At 42.9% G+C, this 21,915-nt stretch overlaps 1 protein-coding gene and 1 long non-coding RNA gene across 2 annotated transcripts in view; both read left to right on the top strand.

The window, feature by feature from the left end:
• Positions 1–21,915, top strand: part of tbc1d22a (TBC1 domain family, member 22a) — a 365,114-nt gene that overhangs the window by 8,788 nt on the left and 334,411 nt on the right. Inside the window, exons 4-5 of the mRNA XM_083651077.1 lie at positions 1,315–1,576; positions 18,372–18,554. Of these exons, the coding sequence (XP_083507203.1) occupies positions 1,315–1,576; positions 18,372–18,554 (445 nt within the window). The remainder of the gene's footprint in view (positions 1–1,314; positions 1,577–18,371; positions 18,555–21,915) is intronic.
• Positions 5,676–6,399, top strand: LOC310789460. The gene is made up of 3 exons (XR_014553338.1): positions 5,676–5,809; positions 6,015–6,086; positions 6,266–6,399. It is a non-coding gene; the product is annotated as an uncharacterized lncRNA (long non-coding RNA).

Below are 21,915 nucleotides of genomic sequence, written 5' to 3' on the forward strand. Positions count from 1 at the left end.
GATGAATTGGAATGGCTCAGTTGAATCATTTGATAAGCTTAAGCTACCTTAAAATCTGAGCTGTGTGCGTTTGTGCCACAGGATTTTGAGACACAAACACAAACATCCCACAAACATTTTAAATCTGTGTGAATTGAAAATAACATGTTAATTCACAAAATCTTGCAGTGTGCATCTACCTTCAGGAATTCATGAATAAATCAAAGGCAATAATTGCATATTTTTGACCACCAGGTAAATAGAATATGGCACCTTTGTAACATTTACAAAGAGTCTAATATCTTATCCTTGAACCTCTTTATCCTTATGTTGTATGGATCATTCCTCTAACAAGTAAAAGCTTGCTCCTGTGTTTTGTGTGAACCACTCTGAGGTCAAGTTACGTGCACCACAAATGCAATATAAGGAGTTTTATTACATTACCAGACACCCTTTCTACTTTCTCCCCTCCCTCCTTATGGATAGTGTGATAAATGCACCTCATTACTGTGATAAATTCCATTATAATCCTTTGCATGACTAAGCTAAATTCAGTTCCACTCATTGGAAACCTCAGATGACTAGCCTCAGTGTGAAAAGGTGTCTGTCTGGCTTCTTGGCATGAAAGCTTTAGAGTGGGTGGCAGCCATACATACCCGGACACCCTTCCACACTACAACTGTGTGTGCATGGCTAGTAGGGAAGGCTATTTGAAGACATTTCCTTCATTGATCATCGGGAAAATTAATGATCGATTAATCATACTTTTTTTGTATAAAAAAAATGCCTATGGCAGAAAATACTAAAGAAAGCATCTTTTTTCTCCTCACAACAATCCTCTTAAACAAGGCAGTTAAAGTTGAACTGTTAAACAAAAACAAAACAAAAAACATATGTGCCTCTTCAGAACTCTACTGCACTCAAACACAATTGAGCCTTTTATACACACACACACACACACACACACGCAATTAACAATTGATAATTCTTACCGATCGATTATCGATCAAATTCTTAAAGATCGATTAGCGATCGTCGATTAATCATGCCCATTCCTAATGGGTATGTGTGGTTGGGTTGTGTGTGCCTGACTGTCTATTTATATACTTATATATGGATACCTATAGTATTACTACATATGGGTATGTCCCTAAAGCTGTTGCTTTGTGCTCACATCATGAGCACTATCATATGATGTATGTGAAAACATATGTATATACCGGTAATAATAATATGTATATAATAGCGCCAGCTATGAGAATACTTCTTTATCACTTAAATCATCAAGGCTGCTTGCTCATTATTGAAATACTTTTGTTCTTGTTAACTGCACAGGTGATCGAGAATCACAGCAAACAGCAGGAGAGACAGAGACAGGACGACATAACAGAGCCAGAACACAGAGAGGAGGAGGCAGAAGAGGAGGAGGAGGAGGAGGAGGAGGAAGAGGAAGAGGAGGAGGAGGAGGAGGAGGACAACAGAGGGGAGGAGGGAGAGGTAACCAGCCCGGAGGTGTCGTTTGCATCAGAGACCAGCCCTCACAGCGACAGTCGCCTGGTGAAGTCACACAGCGAGGCTCCCATTGGCTCGCCTAAAGGTTAGTGAACACCGTCATCCAGTGTCCAGAATTTACTGTGTCATATGCCATGGGCTGGTAAACAAGCAAAACTGTCTCTGCCAAGAATTAATTTTTACAGGCCAAACTAAATACCGGTACTGTAATATGCATTTTTATACCTCCGCCGGCGATAGCCAGGCCGGAGGCATTATGGATTCGGGTTGTCCGTCCATCCGCTGTTCGTTAACGCCATATCTGAGGAACGCCTTGAGGGAATTTCTTCCAATTTGACTCCAACGTCAACTTGGACTCAAGGATGAACTGATTAGATTTTGGTGGTCAAAGGTCAAAGTTCAAGGTCACTGTTACCTCACGAACGCCATTCCCAAGTTCATTAACGCGATATCTCAGGAACAGCTTGACGGAATTTCTTCCAATTTGGCTCCAACGTCGACTTGGACTCAAGGATGGACTGATTAGATTTTGGTGGTCAAAGTTCAAGGTCACTGTGACATCACGACCTCATCTATGACCTCATCTACAACCTCGTTAACGCGATATCCCAAGAACGCCTTGACGGAATTTCTTCCAATTTGCATCAAACGTCCACTTGGACTCAAGGATGAACTGATTAGATTTTGGCGGTCAAAGGTCAAGGTTACTGTGACATCACGATCGCTCGTTTCATGCTCGTTAACGTGATGTCTCAAGAACGCCTTGATGGAATTTCATCTAATTTGCCTCAAACTTCCACTTGGACTCAAGAATGAACTGATTACATTTTGGCGGTCAAAGGTCAAGGTCACTGCGTGCGTCCTGGTGGCTCACCTGGTACGATGGAGGCTCGGTCCTTCGCGCGCCTGATGCGGGTTCAAATCCGACCCAAGGTCCTTTGCTGCGTGTCATCCCCTGTCTCTCTCCCCACCTTTTCTGTCTGCCTAGTGTCCTATATAAATAAAGGCATAAATGCCCGCCCCCACCCAAAAAAAAAGGGTCAAGGTCACTGTGCCCTCACGGACACCATTTTCAAGCTCGGTAACGGCATATCACAGTAACACCTTGACGGAATTTCTTCACATTTGGCTCAAACATCAAAGTCTGGACAGACATGGGTGTCCACTGCTCACTTGTTGGCGGAGGCATATATCCACGGTGCGGTCGTTCTAGTTAGAGTCAGCAGCGAGAGGAGCAGAAGCTCTATGTGTAGTTATTGGGGAGAACGTCTGTCTGTCTGTTGCCTGTCTAGCAGGTCATCTGCCTGTCTGCCTGGTTGTCTACCTCCTGTCCCTGCCTGTTGCTGTGTTTAGGCTACAGATAAGACAGGCAGATTGTTGCCTTCAGGCCTGACTGCTTATCTCCTCAGAGAAGAAACAGCAAGGCCTGCATGTATTCAGGTTGTGAGTGCATATGTGGAAATGCAAGATGAGCCCAGCTAGAGCCATGCTGAACATGTAGCAAAAGCACAGTAGCTTGCATATAGATTAGATAGAAGCAGGTTTAATATGAACACAAAAACACTGGGGCATGTGCACATACTATGTAGACATGCACCATGCAGTAACAGTGGTACTCTTTTCTGTGTCGGGTCTTGTCTTATCTATACCCTTCTCCTCTCCTCTCCTCTGCAGTGCACTCCTCTCTTCTTTCCTCGTCTTCTTAAAGGAGAATTTAGTTTTTTTTTAACCTGGACCCCTCTCCTCACATTAATTATGATCTGACGACTCACCCAGGGATCTCCGCAGCGTTTCTGCCCGTCCTACGCGTTGTTTTGAGATCAGTCCTCTCCAATCCAGTCGTAAAATAGAGCTCCGTGGGGGCCAAGTGGCAGCCTGTCTTTCCTGCATCTAAATAGCCAGTTTTATTCCCGTTTTCGCCACATATCGTCATAATCTCATCCCTCAACAACCACCAGACTGATATTTCCCCCCAGGCTGTTGACTGGAGTCTCCCAGAGATCAAATTACCTCATTCGTGATCTCGGTCACCAAGTCTCGTCAAGTCCCGCGATACTTTCCTGCCGGCTGGCCAACGTATCGTTCCAATTTAGTAGGCTATACTAAAATTGGAACGTCGCACACCAGTCTTCTCTGTATCGTTACAATTTAGTAGGCTATACTAAAATTGGAACGATACACGACCGCACGCCAGTCTTCTCTGTATGTTCCAATTTAGTAGGCTATACTAACATTGGAACGATAGAGAAGACTGGCATGCGACCGTTCCAATACTAAAATTGGAGCATACAGAGAAGACTGGCGTGCGGTGGTGTATCGTTCCAATTTTAGTATAGCCTACTAAATTGGGATACAGAGAAGACTGGCATGCGGTCGTGTATCGTTCCAATTTTAGTATAGCCTACTAAATTGGAACGATACAGAGAAGACTGGCGTGCGGTCGTGTATCGTTCCAATTTAGTAGGCTATACTAAAATTGGAACGATACACTGGCCAGCCGGCAGGAAAGTATTGCGGGACTTGACGAGACTTGGTGACCGAGATCACGAATGAGGTAATTTGATCCCTGGGAGACTCCAGGGAACAGCCCCGGAGGAAATATCAGTCTGGTGGTTGTTGCGGGATGAGATTATGACGATATGTGGCGAAAACGGGAATAAAACTGGCTATTTAGATGCAGGAAAGAGAGGCTGCCACTTGGCCCCCTCGGAGCTCCATTTTAGGACTGGCTTGGACGCTATTGATCTCAAAACAACGCTAGGACGGCTATTGATCTCAAAACAACGCTAGGATGGCCAGAAACGCTGCAGAGATCGCTGGGTGAGTCATCAGATCATAATTAATGTGAGGAGAGGGGTCCAGGTTAAAAAAAAACGAAATTCTTCTTTAATTCTCTCTCCTCAAAGATGTGTGTGACTACAGTGGAGAGTCGTGAAGATGTGTGTGTGACTACAGTGGAGAGTCGTGAAGATGTGTGTGTGACTACAGTGGAGAGTCGTGAAGATGTGTGTGTGTGTGACTACAGTGGAGAGCCATGGAGATGTGTGTAGCTGTGTTTCCATTACAGTTTTTCCGCAAAATAATTGCGATGTTTATACAATTTCGACAAAGTACAATTGCGACTTGCAGGCGTTTCCATTGAAGTTGAGTTTGAAGTCCCGTCTCCGAGATCTCATAGAATCTCGTAAAATCTCTTCTCGCGAGACTCCACTTTAAGGAAGATGGACGGCCTACTGCGTTACCTCCTTGGTGTTGGCACTGCGATTTCGGTTGCTGCTGCTGCTGCCGTTACTATTTTAAACAAGACGAAGGCAGCTCAGACAAAACATCAAAAAAAACAAATCATCGATCCATGTTCCATTATCATCCAGTAGATGGTGCCAGTGACCAAAATATTAGTCTACCCCTGACCAAATTTACCCACAATCCCATGTGCCCACATTTTACAACATAAATCGCCCATTAATCCTCATAAACAGCATTTAAACGTGTAATAATGGATATATGAGTTAGTAAAACAGTTTTTGTAATAGTTTTATTTTTATTTTATTTGGTGAATGAATGACACCATGTTACAAACACAGACCCACCAGGCTTAGTATAAATAGGTTTCCATATGATTTGCATATTAAGTTCAACTCACCCCTTGCGGCTGGATGGATATGATGCAAGTTGGTCAACAGTAGGCTACAGTCCTGACAGCATGATGATTGAATGATAATTATTGTATTTTCTATGTTCTATGTAATATTTGGTCACTGGTATGGGTCACATGTAGGGATGGGTACCGAACTCGGTACTTTTACAGGCACCGACCGAAATACGTCGGTACTGCCCCGTACCAGTTCACATATAAACGAACGGTACCAAATTTCGGTACTTGAACGCAACTGAGTAATAGAAAGAGAGTGGGTAAAATAGAAATTCCGACGGAACCTTAAGGCAACACGGGAGAGCGCGTTACGTCAATACGTCACTCTACCTGAAGATCCTGAAAGCAAAACAGGGCCAGCCGAAAGCTGTGGCTACACTTTACCAAGATAGACTCAGACAACACTGGTTGCAACATTTGTGATGTGAATTGCAAAGCTGACTAGGGAAACACCTCAAACTTGAGGAAGCATGGTCAAACACAAGATGTATTTAGCTAAATGCTGAAGACTGTAACGTGTTAGATAATAACCTGAGTGAATGAAGCAGACACCGCACGGCAGCTAACGTTAGCCACCTCCTCAGCTCGTCAGCTGTAACGTTAGCTGAAGTCTTGCAGGAGGATGATGACGGAACTTGAGAGAGGCATCGACTTCTACAACATCAGGTAACGTTATTTAATTTGCTAGCGTTAGCTGGATAAGTTGTTTCACTGCCGTTGTGGTTGTTAGATAACAGGGCTTTTCACTGTCTTCTTGGCTGAGTTAGCTTTATAGCTTAGCGTTGTTAACGTTCTATAATAATTATCATCAGCTCGTATCACCGACCGTGAGACGTGTTATTTAACGTTGCACTCTTGCTTTCATTGCTAGGTAACCATGTGCCAGTGACAGCCGCACAGGAGGACACGATTCACCCTCTTCTCAGCGGTGGATATGGTTCAGGTAAATTATTATTTTGCATAATGACGAGTGATAATGGGTGTGTTATTCATAGTGTAGCCTAAGCTATGTTACTAACAATCAATTGTCATTTCTATTAAGATGTGCATAGCACTGACACTTCTTTCTATTGATAACACAAATAATGCTTGATGAATCACGATGCCTTTTTTTATTTTCAGATACCACTCAATAAACAGAAGAAACTTTCAGCACTTGGGGAGCTCTTTGAAGATGAAGACCAGGCCCTGCTGGAAGCTGTGTTGGACATCAAGTACTATTTCCCCAACCCCACTAAACTAACCTTGCTGCTACAACTCTTGGTTTGGGAGGGGAGAGGTAGGGAGGTATTGTAGGGAGGAGTTTTATTTTGTCTGGTGCTAAATAAATAATGTGCTAAATAAAGAACAATGTTGAAATTGAGAAGTTTGGACTTTTTTTTTTTTACAACTGTAATTTTTTTGTTAATAGAGTGTGTAAAGTACCGAAAATGGTACCGTTTTGGGTACCGTACCGAATTCCAGGTACCGGTACCGTACCGGTATCGGTTCAAATGTGAACGGTACCCATCCCTAGTCACATGACGTGCAAATGCGGAAAATGTGTTTCCATTACACGTTTGCAATATACTGCTATATCGACACGTCTGAAAAACCACCTCATGAGAGCGCAAAAACTTTTTTCGATATTTGGGAGGTTTTTCGAAATTTACATGTTTCCATTACCCGATTTTTATTGCGATATTTCGATTTTGCGCATTTCTGAGGGTAATGGAAACACAGCTTGTGACTACAGTGGAGAGTCGTGAAGATGTGTGTGTGTGACTACAGTGGAGAGTCATGATGAAGATGTGTGTGTGACTACAGTGGAGAGTAGGGGTGTCACAATATATCGTCCCACGACATTTCGCGATAGTAAAACGTCACGATATGTATCGTTGAGATGAAATCTCATATCGCAAAAAAAAAAAAAAAAAAAAATTTTTTTTTTTTTCTTCAAAAAATAGACTAAGAAACGTCTTTGTTTGTTGAAGTTCAATGTGTGGAAAGTAGTTCAGTTGAACAAGTCTCTGAAGAGACACATGAGAAGTTATACAGGAGAGAAACCATTCAATTGAGTTTCTGGCAAAACTGTTTACTTGACAGGAAAAACTGAAGATGCATAAAAAATAGATTAAGAAAAGTCTTGTTGTTTGAGTTTGAAGAAAAACTGAAGATGCATAATGAGAATTTATACTGCTGAGAAACCTTTTAGTTCAAAGTAAATCTAAGTGACGGTGTAACTAATTATATTTCAAGATAAGCCTTATCTCCAATCTCATGTTTTTAGGGGTCCAAGCACGAAGTGCGTGGATCCCTATTGTATCTGTTCCGTTTATTAGGGGTCCAAGCACGAAGTGCGTGGATCCCTATTGTATCTGTTCCGATTTTTTTTTTTTTTCTTCTTCTCCGGTAAAACTGTATGTACAGCAGAAACTGTAAGGCTCAGCATAGCCAGACTGGGCACATAGATTGTAAATGTGCCTCACTACTCAGAAACAAAAAATTACCCATATCGGCCAGATGGTGGCGCTATAACAGACCATTTCGTGTTATGGTCCATATCTTCTGAACCGTGAGGCGTAGAATCAAAATTCCACTTCGGCTGTATTCCCTGGATCAATACGCATCTATCCATATAGGCCACGCCCATTTGCGTGTGCCTAGATTTTCCGCCATTTTGAATTTTATCTAAAACCTACTTTTGCTATCTCCTCCCAGGCCATTTGCCTGAATGAGCCTAAACTTTTTCTGTGGCATCTCTGGACTTACCTGACTCAAAGTTATTAAAGGATTTTGGATACGTGAAACCGTCTTGAAATGATAAATGTTTAAACTTTTGTGTATTTACTTTTGTTCTTTTCCTGCCCTAAAAGTGTGTGGATCTCAGAAACCATACACCCCCCATCACCCAAACTTTCCACACAGGTTCACGACATCACCCACTACTCATAGTAAAAAAATTACACCAATCCACCAGATGGTGGCGCTATAACAGCCAATTTCACGTTTGTCGGTCCATAACTTCTGAACTGCGAGCTGTAGAATCAAAATTCCACATCTACTGGTTTCCCTGGAGCATCATGTATCTAACCCACTAGGCCACGCCCATTTATGCGTGGTAGATTTTCCGCCATTTTGAATTTGATCAAAAACCTACTTTTGCGAGCTCCTCCTAGACCGTTTGGCCAAATCACACAAAACTTTTTCTGGGCCATGGACTACCCCGACCTAAGGTTAGTAAAGGATTTTGGATACGTGAAACCGTTTTGAAATGCTAAATCTCGAAACTTTTAATAAAACACACGCCAACACTAAATTGCCCACAACTCATTAACCGGTCAATTACAACTACTGCTGCTACTACTGCTACCACTCCCACTACTACCAACACTACTACTACTACTATTACTACTTCTGCTACTATTACTACTACTACTACTACTACTACTACTACTGGAAGTTGGAATGTAGCATTTTGGGTGGGGTTAATGTGTTTTGGGGTTCTGCATCTGCTGTAGCATAATACATAGTTGGTTTAGATGTCACACAGTAATGCCCGATCCACAAAGACTTGACACCCACGTTTGAATAAAAACAAGTTTATGCCATAATAAGGTTATATCCGTGCCTTGTCATTGCTGTGGAAGGATGGTGTAGGGGTAAAGTAGCAGACACCAAAGCTGGAGGTCCTGGGTTCAAACCACGGCCAGGTAACTGTTTTATTTTTTGAAAATGTAGAATAAAGGTTAATCTGAATATAATTATGTATAACGCTGCTGAATACACACTGTGTACATAGCAGAATAACTGAATATGCCTATTTATGGTAACGTCATATTTCGACGTCCTCTTGACATTCCTGTGTAGATGTCTAAATGATCCCCAAATCGGCTGTGATTTGGCCTAGTCCTGGACGTCACTGAAAGATGATATCAGAACATCATCATGATGTAATTGTGTTTGCTGGGAGCCTTCTTTCAGATGAGAGAGGAAAAACATTCCAATACATTATTGTGTCTTCACATGTGAAAGGTCCAAAAAGAGAATTCAATCTGAATTATCCGTGTCACTCATGTGCTCATTGTAACAGCACAACCCACACCAATTAGTTCAAACACCTCCATTCAGGGCATACTTTTAATGTAAAGTGGTGCATTATGTGTGTAATACAAAAATGTCCTTAATGGTAAATGGACTGCATGACAAGCTGCCATGCAGGGTGCTGGCTATAGTCACCAAAAGCAATTTCAGGGATAAACCCCATAAACCTTCTGTAGTGGACGCCACTACGCCCTATGGTTTGATGTGTGTGTGGGAAAGACACAATGACAACTGAAAATTCTGATTTCAGAACACAAAAGCTCCATCATGAGACAAGAACTAACCTTCTTTAGTTAGCATAAGTCACGTGCTTTACCAAGTGAGCTATCCAGACTGTTGTATTTAACTTTGTAGACCATATTATATGTATCTGCAGAGCCAGAGAAGTACTTGTCGTATTGACAGTATGTTCTACCCAAATACCACTTTCTGTCCAGATACTTAAAGGGATATTGTACACAAAAACTGCTTTCTATCCAAGTATTACTTCAAGTTTCAAGACATCACCCACTACTCAGAGGAAAAAATTACACCAATCTACCAGATGGTGGCGCTATAACAGCCAACCACCACTACTACTGCTGCTGCTGCTACTACTACTACTACTATTGGCTACTAGTGGCGGCTGTGGCTCAGGAGGTAGAGTGGGTTGTCCACTAATTAGAAGGTTCGTGGTTCGTTCCCCGGCTCCTCCAGTCCGCACGTCGAAGTGTCCTTGGGCAAGACACTGAACCCCAAATTGCTCCCGATGGCTGTGCCAGCACCCTGCGTGGCAGCTGGCCGCCTTCGGTGTGTGAATGGGTGAATGTAGGCACATTGTAAAGCGCTTTGGATAAAAGCGCTATATAAATGCAGTCCATTTACCATTTACCATTTACTATTCTTAGTACTTCTGCTGCTACTACTGCTACCACTCCCACTACTACCAACACTATTACTACTACTGCTACTACTACTACTACTAGTACTGCTTGGAAACCGTTAGGTCACCGGATCTCAACCAAACTTTGTTTACTTGTGCATATACCAAGTCTGAATAAATGTGCACTATCTGACATATACCCCCCAAGTCACCGGAAGCTTGGACCCCGCATCGCCGCTTGCGGCTATATTTATTATTCTTTTTTTTATTCTCCGCTAAAACAGTATGCACGGCAACAACCGTAAGGGGTACAGTAGCCAGACTTTGCAGATAGGTTGGAAATGTGCCCCACTACTCAGAGACAAAAAATTAGCCATATTGGCCAGATGGTGGCGCTATAACAGCCGAGTGCACGTATTGGCCCATAACTGCTGAACCGTGAGGCGTAGAATCAAAATTCCACATCTGCTGGATTCCCTGGATCAATACGCATCTATCCATATAGACCACGCCCATTTAAGTCTGCTAGATTTTCCGCCATCTTGGACTTTGTCAATAACCTATTTTTGCTATCTCCTCCCAGGCCATTTGCCTGAATGAGCGCAAACTTTTTCTGTGGCATCTCTGGACTTACCTGACCAAAACTCTTACACAGAATTTGGATACGTGAAACCGTCTTGAAATGATAAATGTTTTAACTTTTGTGTATTTACTTTTGTTCTTTTCCTGCCCTAAAAGTGTGTGGATCTCAGAAACCATACACTCCCCATCACCCAAACTTTCCACACAGGTTCACGACATCACCCACTACTCAGAGTAAAAAAATTACACCAATCCACCAGATGGTGGCGCTATAACAGCCAATTTCACGTTTGTCAGTCCATAACTTCTGAACTGCGAGCTGTAGAATCAAAATTCCACATCTACTGGTTTCCCTGGAGCATCATGTATCTAACCCACTAGGCCACGCCCATTTATGTGTGGTAGATTTTCCGCCATTTTGAATTTGATCAAAAACCTACTTTTGCGAGCTCCTCCTAGACTGTTTGGCCAAATCACACGAAACTTTTTCTGGGTTATCTATGGACTACCCCGACCTAAAGTTATTAAAGGATTTTGGATACGTGAAACCGTTTTGAAATGATAAATGTCTAAACTTGTGTGTATTTGCTTTTGTTCTTTTCCTGCCCTAAAAGTGTGTGGATCTCAGAAACCATACGCCCCACATCACCCACCTTTCTACATAGTTTCAAGACATCACCCACTACTCAGAGGAAAAAATTACACCAATCCACCAGATGGTGGCGCTATAACAGCCAACCACCACTACTACTGCCGCTGCTGCTACTACTACTACTACTATTCTTAGTACTTCTGCTGCTACTATTGCTACCACTCCCACTACTACCAACACTACTACTACTACTATTACTACTACTGCTACTACTACTACTACTAGTACTGCTTGGAAACCGTCAGGTCACCGGATCTCAACCAAACTTTGTTTACTTGTGCACATACCAAGTCTGAATAAATGTGCACTATCTGACATATACCCCCCAAGTCACCGGAAGCTTGGACCCCGCATCGCCGCTTGCGGCTATATTGTCTATTTGTTTTTCTTCTTTTTCTGCCCTAAAAGTGTGTGGATCTCAGAAACCATACCCTCCACATCACCTAAACTTTCCACATAGGTTCAAGAGGTCACCCCTTACTCTGAGAAAAAAAAATACACCAATCCACCAGATGGTGGCGCTATAACAGACCATTTCGCCTTATGGTCCATATCTTCTGAACCGTGTGTCCTATACTCAAAATTTCACTTATCCTGGATTCCTTGGATCAATATGCATCTATCCATATAGGCCACGCCCATTTGCGTGTGCCTAGATTTTCCGCCATTTTGAATTTTATCAAAAACCTACTTTTGCGAGCTCCTCCTAGACTGTTTGGCCAAATCACACGAAACTTTGTCTGGGTTATCTATGGACTACCCCGACCTAAAGTTATTAAAGGATTTTGGATACGTGAAACCGTTTTGAAATGATAAATGTCTAAACTTGTGTGTATTTGCTTTTGTTCTTTTCCTGCCCTAAAAGTGTGTGGATCTCAGAAACCATACGCCCCACATCACCCACCTTTCCACATAGTTTCAAGACATCACCCACTACTCAGAGGAAAAAATTACACCAATCCACCAGATGGTGGCGCTATAACAGCCAACCACCACTACTACTGCTGCTGCTGCTACTACTACTACTATTCTTAGTACTTCTGCTGCTACTACTGCTACCACTCCCACTACTACCAACACTACTACTACTACTATTACTACTACTGCTACTACTACTACTACTAGTACTGCTTGGAAACCGTCAGGTCACCGGATCTCAACCAAACTTTGTTTACTTGTGCACATACCAAGTCTGAATAAATGTGCACTATCTGACATATACCCCCCAAGTCACCGGAAGCTTGGACCCCGCATCGCCGCTTGCGGCTATATTGTCTATTTGTTTTTCTTCTTTTTCTGCCCTAAAAGTGTGTGGATCTCAGAAACCATACCCTCCACATCACCTAAACTTTCCACATAGGTTCAAGAGGTCACCCCCTACTCGGAGAAAAAAAAATACACCAATCCACCAGATGGTGGCGCTATAACAGACCATTTCGCCTTATGGTCCATATCTTCTGAACCGTGTGTCCTATACTCAAAATTTCACTTATCCTGGATTCCTTGGATCAATATGCATCTATCCATATAGGCCACGCCCATTTGCGTGTGCCTAGATTTCCCGCCATTTTGAATTTGATCAAAAACCTACTTTTGCGAGCTCCTCCTAGACTGTTTGGCCAAATCACACAAAACTTTTTCTGGGTTATCTATGGACTACCCCGACCTAAAGTTATTAAAGGATTTTGGATACGTGAAACCGTTTTGAAATGATAAATGTCTAAACTTGTGTGTATTTGCTTTTGTTCTTTTCCTGCCCTAAAAGTGTGTGGATCTCAGAAAGACATCACCCACTACTCAGAGGAAAAAATTACACCAATCCACCAGATGGTGGCGCTATAACAGCCAACCACCGCTACTGCTGCTGCTGCTACTACTACTACTACTATTCTTAGTACTTCTGCTGCTACTACTGCTACCACTCCCACTACTACCAACACTACTACTACTACTATTACTACTACTGCTACTACTACTACTACTAGTACTGCTTGGAAACCGTCAGGTCACCGGATCGCAACCAAACTTTGTGTACTTGTGCACATACCAAGTCTGAATAAATGTGCACTATCTGACATATACCCCCCAAGTCACCGGAAGCTTGGACCCCGCATCGCCGCTTGCGGCTATATTTTCTAGTTGTTATTGTAATAACAATTTCCCACAACAGCATGTTTTGTATTTGTGCATTTCAAATAAAATACTACTTTTCCAGTCATATATTGTCATTATTCAAGTTTAAAAAAATATTGTTAAAATCGTATCGTATCGTATCGTTATCGTGAACCCAGTATCGTGATATGTATCGTATCGTGAACTGAGTGTATCGTGACACCCCTAGTGGAGAGTCATGAAGATGTGTGTGTGTGACTACAGTGGAGAGTCATGAAGATGTGTGTGTGTGTGTGACTACAGTGGAGAGTCATGAAGATGTGTGTGTGACTACAGTGGAGAGTCATGAAGATGTGTGTGTGTGTGTGACTACAGTGGAGAGTCGTGAAGATGTGTGTGTGTGACTACAGTGGAGAGTCGTGAAGATGTGTGTGTGTGTGTGACTACAGTGGAGAGTCATGATGAAGATGTGTGTGTGACTACAGTGGAGAGTCATGAAGATGTGTGTGTGTGACTACAGTGGAGAGTCATGAAGATGTGTGTGTGACTACAGTGGAGAGTCATGAAGATGTGTGTGTGACTACAGTGGAGAGTCATGAAGATGTGTGTGTGACTACAGTGGAGAGTCATGAAGATGTGTGTGTGACTACAGTGGAGAGTCATGAAGATGTGTGTGTGACTACAGTGGAGAGTCATGATGAAGATGTGTGTGTGACTACAGTGGAGAGTCATGATGAAGATGTGTGTGTGACTACAGTGGAGAGTCATGAGGACAAAGTTGCCCCTGTCTTATTAGATAAAGGTGGCACACATCAAGGCTTTCATTAGCGAGGCCCAGATTGTCCCCTCTCTGTCTATACAGTATATAATCTTCACACACGACATACATACACACATGTACACATACACTGTCCCACACTACACACTGCATTTAAGAGATGAGGCACACACACACACACACACACACACACACACACACACACACACACACACACACACACACACACACGGCCAGGGGGCTCTCTCCAGCCTCTGGCAGTCCACTAAACAAAAATACCCAGTCTCTGCTACTGTGATTGTCTGTAATGAGGGTTTCCCTTCCTTCTGTTGGAGTGCTGTCTGCGTGCCTTTGTGTATGTGTGACTGTGTTTGTGTCATTGTGTGTGCACGTGCTTTCCTTGTTCGCTCTCTTGTAATACAAGATAAAGCAGTACACTGTGACAGACAAGTGTACATTACTAACTTGATCCAGCTCAGCCTTTTTCCCCTTTTATGGCACTTTTAAGTCAGAAGTTAATTAAAAGTACTATAAAATAGGGCTTATTGCTAAAATCTCACAAAGGCTTTATCACAAAGAAGCTGGCTTTAATAATCTGTTTTAATTTTCACAAGTGCAAATAAAGCAGTCGAGAACAGTTTGGCGGCTTTTTATTTGCTCTTGTGAAAATTAAAAAGGATATAAAAAAAGGCAGCATTCCAATGTCTTTGTTTGCCCTGTTCTGCTTGTGTGAATCTAACTGGATGTTTCATGGTTCCTCCACAGCACAGCACAGCTGTCCAGGTGTCTGTGCAACTCACTGTATGTAACTGATCCATTCCCCAATTATTATTATTATTTTATTTATGACAGAAGCAAAAACAACAATATCAAAGACAACAATAACAATCATTACAGAGTCACATACAATAAAAAGAAAGAAAGAAATACATCCTTGTAGTACGGGAAACATGAAATGACGGACCACCCGTGGGGGTGGGGGGGGGGGTTGTGATAATATACAGGGTTTTTACATTAAATTGTTAATCAATATATTTTCACAGGTTAGAAAGGATAAGTTCATCTACAGGTAAAAATGTCAGGTTGTATTAGCCTATAAGTTTCCATTTCATGTACTTCTTTCAGTTTTGATATCCATTGCTCATTTGTTGGGGGATCAGATTGGAGCGTGATGTTCGTGTGATAACTTTAGCTGCTGTTACAAGCAGTATTTGTAACATATCTCCTTTCTGCCAATAAGACCTCGGCCTCCGGTACCACTCCCAAGAATAGCCACTTAAAAATCTTCTGCAAGCAAAAACGCAATTAACGTCTCTAAAAACGCGACCCAAAAAATTTACGTTTTGGGCATGACCAGAGTATGTGGTGATGATTGCCATTGTCTCCACACAGTTTCCAACAGGCATTATTACGGTAATCTGTGGTTCCTGATTTGGTGGTAAGTGATGGGGTCCTGAAGTATCTATACTAATAGATTTCCATTTAAATTCTTGCCTCGGTACAAACAGCCTTCCACTCCCCCTCCGAAATGACGTCTTGGATTCCAGTCTCCCATTTAGTTTTTAAATTAAGTGACTTATATTCCTCTAGCGATATAAGATTTAGATATAGGGAGGAAAATCCAGGAGCTGTCAATGTTTTTACTTGAAATTTAATCAGGTATTTTTCTAGAGTGTTAGGAGATTGGATAGTTTTCCAATTGGTATGGTTTTGAAGATAGTGTCTAAGCTGCAGGTATCTGTATGTGTTTTTGGAATGGCATACTCGTCCATAATCTCCTGAAATGACAACATTTGTCCATCCTGAAAGAGTTGGTGAACGAATGACACATCAAATTCAGATCATTTCTTAAACCAACATCTAGTGACGAGGAAGAAAATGATATAAATAGGCGATTGAGGACAAGCTGGATATTGATGTGGACATTTGTGAGTAGAGTTCATTTTTTCATATCAGGATCCCTTAAATTCAGATTGGAGAAGAGCTGTTAGCGGTACCGAGGTACAAGAATATTTTTAAGCAGGGCAGCTGCTTCTCTAAGTGACTGTGTGTTAGAGCACAGGTTGTGTGTGGACGAGATTTACCCTCAGCCACCTGGCCACTCCCCCAGCTCCCCAGTCGGCACACTCAGAGACACAATTCGATTCAATTCAGTTCAATTCAATTCAATTCAAAAAAGCGTATTAGTCCCTCAAGGGGTAATTTAAGGCATAAATACTGCAAACAAGCTGTACTTTCATACACAGCCATGAACAGAACAAAGAACAAAGAGACATACATGACACTGTTAAAGGATCCCTGTATAGCTGACTACAAATGTATCCAACACCACAGAGGAATACAGGAGTCAAAGTCAAGTGAATTCAGTCAAATGAGTTAAAGTGCAGGCGTGCTGTCTGAGGTGCTTTCCTGATGGTATTAGGTCAAAGCAGACATGAAGGACACGTGTGGGGTCATTGATTATCTTGTGCGCTTTCTTGAGCACTTGTGCACTATTAAACTGTACTAGGGATCTTTGTGTTTTGCAGATCATTTTAGAGCTCAGGTTGACAACACCTTGCAGTCTGTTGTTGTCATTTTTACAGAGGGATGAGAACCAGCAGATAAATGAAAATGTTGAAAATACTTTTCAATAAAAGAAGAATAAAATGTTGCCAGAATTCTCTGGTCGACTCCAAAGGAGTTTAGTTTACTAAGACAGTACAGACGCTGATGAGCCTTTTTTACAATAATCTGTATTCTCGCTGAATCTCAGTTTGTCATCAAACACAGTTCCCAAATATTTATAGTTCTGGACAATTTCAACATTATCTCCATGGATGATTGTTGGAGCGATGTCTATGTGTTTTGTCGAGATTACAATTTCTTTGGTTTTGGATACATTTAAATCTAGAGGAGAACTGTCACATCAGTCTACAAAGTCTTGTATTATGGGTCCATGTGATTGGTGTGACTCACTGAGAAGGGATAAGATAACACTGTCCTGAGCAAATTTGATAATATGGTGATTTTTATATTTGCTAAGGCAGTCGTTTGTATATAAACTAAAAGGGGAGCACGGTGGCTCAGTGGTAGAGCTGTCGCCTCGCAGTCAGAAGGGCCTGAGTGCGATTCTCGCCTGGGACACTGTGGGCGCTGTGGTTGTGTTCCCCCCATATCTTCAGTGCCTACTGCCCAGGTGGGGTATCTCGTCGTAAGGGCCTTTCTGTCTGTGTGGAGTTTGCATGTTCTCCCCGTGCTCCCCCAGGGGGGTTCCTCCGTATATAACCCCCCCCCCCCCATTAAAAACATGCAGAAGATCAGATCGTCATCGTCATCCGACCAGTGACGACAACATCCGAAGTCGGTCCCCAGGCGCTGTACGAGAAAGCGACCACTGCTCCTGGCCTGCCCCCCGGAGGAAAGGACAAAGCCAGGATGGGTTAAATGCAGAGGACAAATTTCACCGGCCACCGTCAGCATGTGTTTGTGGCCCTCCGTGCATGTGTTGATGTGTAACCGTGTGACAATAAAGACGGGCTTGTCCGTCTGAAATCGTGTGTTTTTAAAAAGAAAGGAAGAAAGAATGCAGCCCTGCGGTGAGCCAGTGGAAATTAGAATCGATTTGGAACTTTTTCCATTTACAATTTTAGAAAACGCTTCAAAAGGCATAAAAGTTATGCACGTTTGTGAAGAGTATCCGGCTGAACCCGAAGTCGCATTCCCATAAACTTTTGTTTAACCACAGACCTTATTTTATGCATTTAAGTGAAATCCCCGTTCTAAAACCCCACAGACTTTTCCACTGACAAACCAAATGGCAGTGATTTCTGGATAAAGCCTACAAAAATATGTCATCCCTGCAGTACTCTATTACAAAGAGCTGCGGGATTCCAACATGGCCACCAGAGGTTGTGCCACATCATATGAAAGTCCTGGCATTGTGTGTGTGTGTGTGTGTGTGTATGGTGTAACCCTACTCCCTCCTACAGCATGTGTGCAGGCAGGCGTCAACCTAGACGGCCGCTTGCTGCAGGGTATATTCCTATGTCTCTTATAATCTTCTGAAGTTTCTATTTTTCACACGAGTGTGAGCAACTGTAGCGTGACTCAATTTTCCCCTCGGGGATCAATACAGTGATTGTGATTCTCTCTCTCTCCTCTGTGTCCACCCACCCAGATGCAGCAGGTGAACATGCAGCCCTCCACAGACAGCGCTCTCTGCCCCACCGGCCGCCCACCATCCCCCTGGTGGCTCGCATGGCCGACCAAAACACGTCCGGCACCCCGGCTATGACGGAGAGGGAAGCCTCCCGCCTGGACAAGTTCAAACAGCTGCTGGCTGGACCCAACACAGACCTGGGTAAGAGACACTCACTCCAGTTCAAACAGCTGCTGGCTGGACCCAACACAGACCTGGTTAAGAGACACTCACTCAAGTTCAAACAGCTGCTGGCTGGACCCAACACAGACCTGGGTAAGAGACACTCACTCAAGTTCAAACAGCTGCTGGCTGGACCCAACACAGACCTGGGTAAGAGACACTCACTCAAGTTCAAACAGCTGCTGGCTGGACCCAACACAGACCTGGGTCTGGGTCTGACACTCACTCAGAAACCTTGTCATCTCTGTCTCTCTTTATCTTCTCTCTCACTCTCTCTTTCTTACTGTCCGCCTTATCTTATCTTTCCTTCTGTTCTCCTATGCTCCTTCTCACTTTCTCATTCTCTTGCTCTCTTTTGCTTCTCACTCTTTCTTGCTCTGTCTCTTCCTGCTCTTGTTGGCTCTCAGTCAGCCAGCTGTGCTGTGAGGGGAAAGTCATCCAGCCATCTGGACATATGCAGATTACAAGGAGAAAAAACCATCAACAACACAAACAAAGGACAGGCCTTTGTTCTAACCAAATGTCAGGCCTTTATTGTTTGTCCAACCGCAGGGACTTTGCTTCCTGCTGCTGCAGCCTCCCCAGCGGCCATTACATCCTACAGTTAGGATGTAACAGTTCACTTTTCTTTCTGTCTGCCGTACGCCAATAACTACCTGTGTTGCCTCAATTTCACTGTTTCAATTTCAATTGTTGATTTCATATCACATGATGTGGCTCTTCTGGCTAAACTCACTTTTACTTTGAAATGCCTCTTATCATTTTGCTACTTGAATAGGATCAGACAACACATCATATTTTCAGTAATTCATTTTCAATGTTGAATGGTTTGGGGGGTGATTGGGGGTAGGGCAGAGGACAGCATGCGAAAAAGAAAGAATAAAACATCTAGTTGCAGCCGGTGTGTTACCCTAACCTGAGTCAGTTTGAGTCAAAGCAGAGAGATTGACTCATAAAAGCTTAGATCAGAGTCTTCATCAGAGTCAAAACCTTATTCAAATCACTTTCCAGTGAATTGAGTGCTCCAGGATCCTCCTTTACCTTTCAAACATTTTCAATGCTGCAGTCAGAGATGTCAATTGCCACCAGCCACTGTGACTTGCATACAAAAGTTCATTTGTTCCCCTTTTCACAGAAGAATGACTCCAGGTGATTTTGAAAGCAGAAGCATTACGCAGGGCAGGGGCAACGGTTAGGCCAGGCAAACATATGAGTTCAGTAGATGTCCTGTCAGCTCATTGAGTTTCCTCTCTTGAACCAAGTAGCAACAGGATGTAGACCTGCAGAGATCTATTGCTATGTGGAGGCGGTCAGTGCTGAGGAAGGCCTTTGGCTCAAACGTTTGTTGCTGCTGCCCAGTTTGAGGAACTATTAAAACCTGTGAAAGGACATTTGGAGTGCTGGCTTTTTCTCTATTTACTGAGGCGGTCCATCTAACATCATGTGCTTTTTTATTATGCCTCCGCCGGCGATAGCCAGGCCGGAGGCATTATGGATTCGGGTTGTCCGTCCTTATGCCTGTCCGCTGTTTGTTAACGCCATATCTGAGGAACGCCTTGAGGGAATTTAATCAAATTTGCCTCAAATGTTGACTTGCACTCAAGGATGAACAGATTCGAGTTTGGTGGTCAAAGGTCAAAGTTCAAGGTCACTGTGACCTCACGAACGCCATTCCCATATTTATGTTTTTTGTCGCCTGACGTGATCGCTACACTACATACTTACACAAAGTCAGATTCCGCGTAACGTATGTAATCTAATGACCTACTGTGGCAAATAAAAGTGATTCTGAAAACATTTACTGCACTCTCCACCCCTGCCCCCTATCTGCTAGCTGCTAGCTGCTAGCTCACTGTGAGGTTCTCAGGCTACGAGTGTTGGCTAAATTCCTAAAATGTAAATGTTGTATTTCATTAAATTTGAATGGCCTTAGCCAGCATAGAAGTTCACTTCTATGAGCGATCCCCTTGGAAAGTTTTTGAGCAAAACGAAGCTTTTCAGAACTCATCAGCGTTAGCTGACGCTGGCAGCGGCTTGCTTGTGCAGAGTGTATCCTGTACATCAGCAGAGTGTCTGGAGGTGTCAGCCCCCATTAGGGCCTGCCAGGCATCACAAGTCGGCTGTCTAAATTTAGTTTAGTCTCTGCACCATGATTAGAGCCACGCTGCCGGCTGCTGGCAGCATGAAAGATGAACTTCATTCACGGGACATAATGAAGTGAAGGAGAGGGTGTGTGTGTGAGGGGATGGAGAGGGCGTGTGGGAGATAAGATAAGATAAGATAAGATAAGATGAAACTTTAATGATCCCCGTTGGGAAATTGGGTCATTGCAGCAGAAAATAATAGGATATCGATAAAAATACAAATATGGTTAGAACAAATAAAACATATTAAGATTTTCATTCCATGATGCGATAGACACCATTTGAAGGAATTGACAGCAGCTCATCTAACATGAAACAAATGACTGCCGCACATGATCTGCTCACAATTAACACGTTTTAATAGGAAGAATAACGTTTTATACGCAGACCTTCAGCAATGATTGTTGGCAAATAAATCTTATCGTACTTTACTGTTAAATTTATGAGTCATTTTTAGACCTTTGCTTGTAAAGTGGTTGTATTTTTGTAGACGAAATTATCTTTTTTATGCCTCCGCCGGCGATAGCCAGGCCGGAGGCATTATGGATTCGGGTTGTCCGTCCGTCCGCTGTTTGTTAACGCCATATATGAGGAACGCCTTGAGGGAATTTCATCAAATTTGCCTCAAACGTTGACTTGCACTCAAGGATGAACTGATTAGATTTTGGTGGTCAAAGGTCAAAGTTCAAGGTCACTGTGACCTCACGAACGCCATTCCCAAGTGCTTTAACGTGATATCTCAGGAACAGCTTGATGGAATTTCTTCCAATTTGGCTGAAACGTCGACTTCGCCTCACGCATGAACTGATTCGATTTTGGTGATCAAAGGTCAAGGTCTGTGACCTCTTGAATGCCATTTTCAAGCTCGTTAACGCAATATCTCAGGAACGCCTTGATAGAATTCCTTTGTATTTGCCTCAAACGTCCACATGGACTCAAGGATGAACTATTTAGATTGTGGTGGTCAAAGTTCAAGGTCACTGTGACCTCACGAGCGCTCGTTTCATGCTCGTTATCTCGATATCTCAGGAACGCCTTAACTGAATTTCATCAAATTTCCCTCAAACGTCCACTTGGACTCAAGGATGAACTGATTACATTTTGATGGTTAAAGGTCAAAGTTCAAGGTCACTGTGACCTCACAAACCCCATTTCCAAGCTCTTTAACGCGATATCTCAGGAACGCCTTCACGAAA

Source organism: Poromitra crassiceps, assembly GCF_964638095.1.
Source record: "Poromitra crassiceps genome assembly, chromosome: 2".
In the NCBI taxonomy this organism is placed as follows: Eukaryota; Metazoa; Chordata; class Actinopteri; order Beryciformes; family Melamphaidae; genus Poromitra; species Poromitra crassiceps.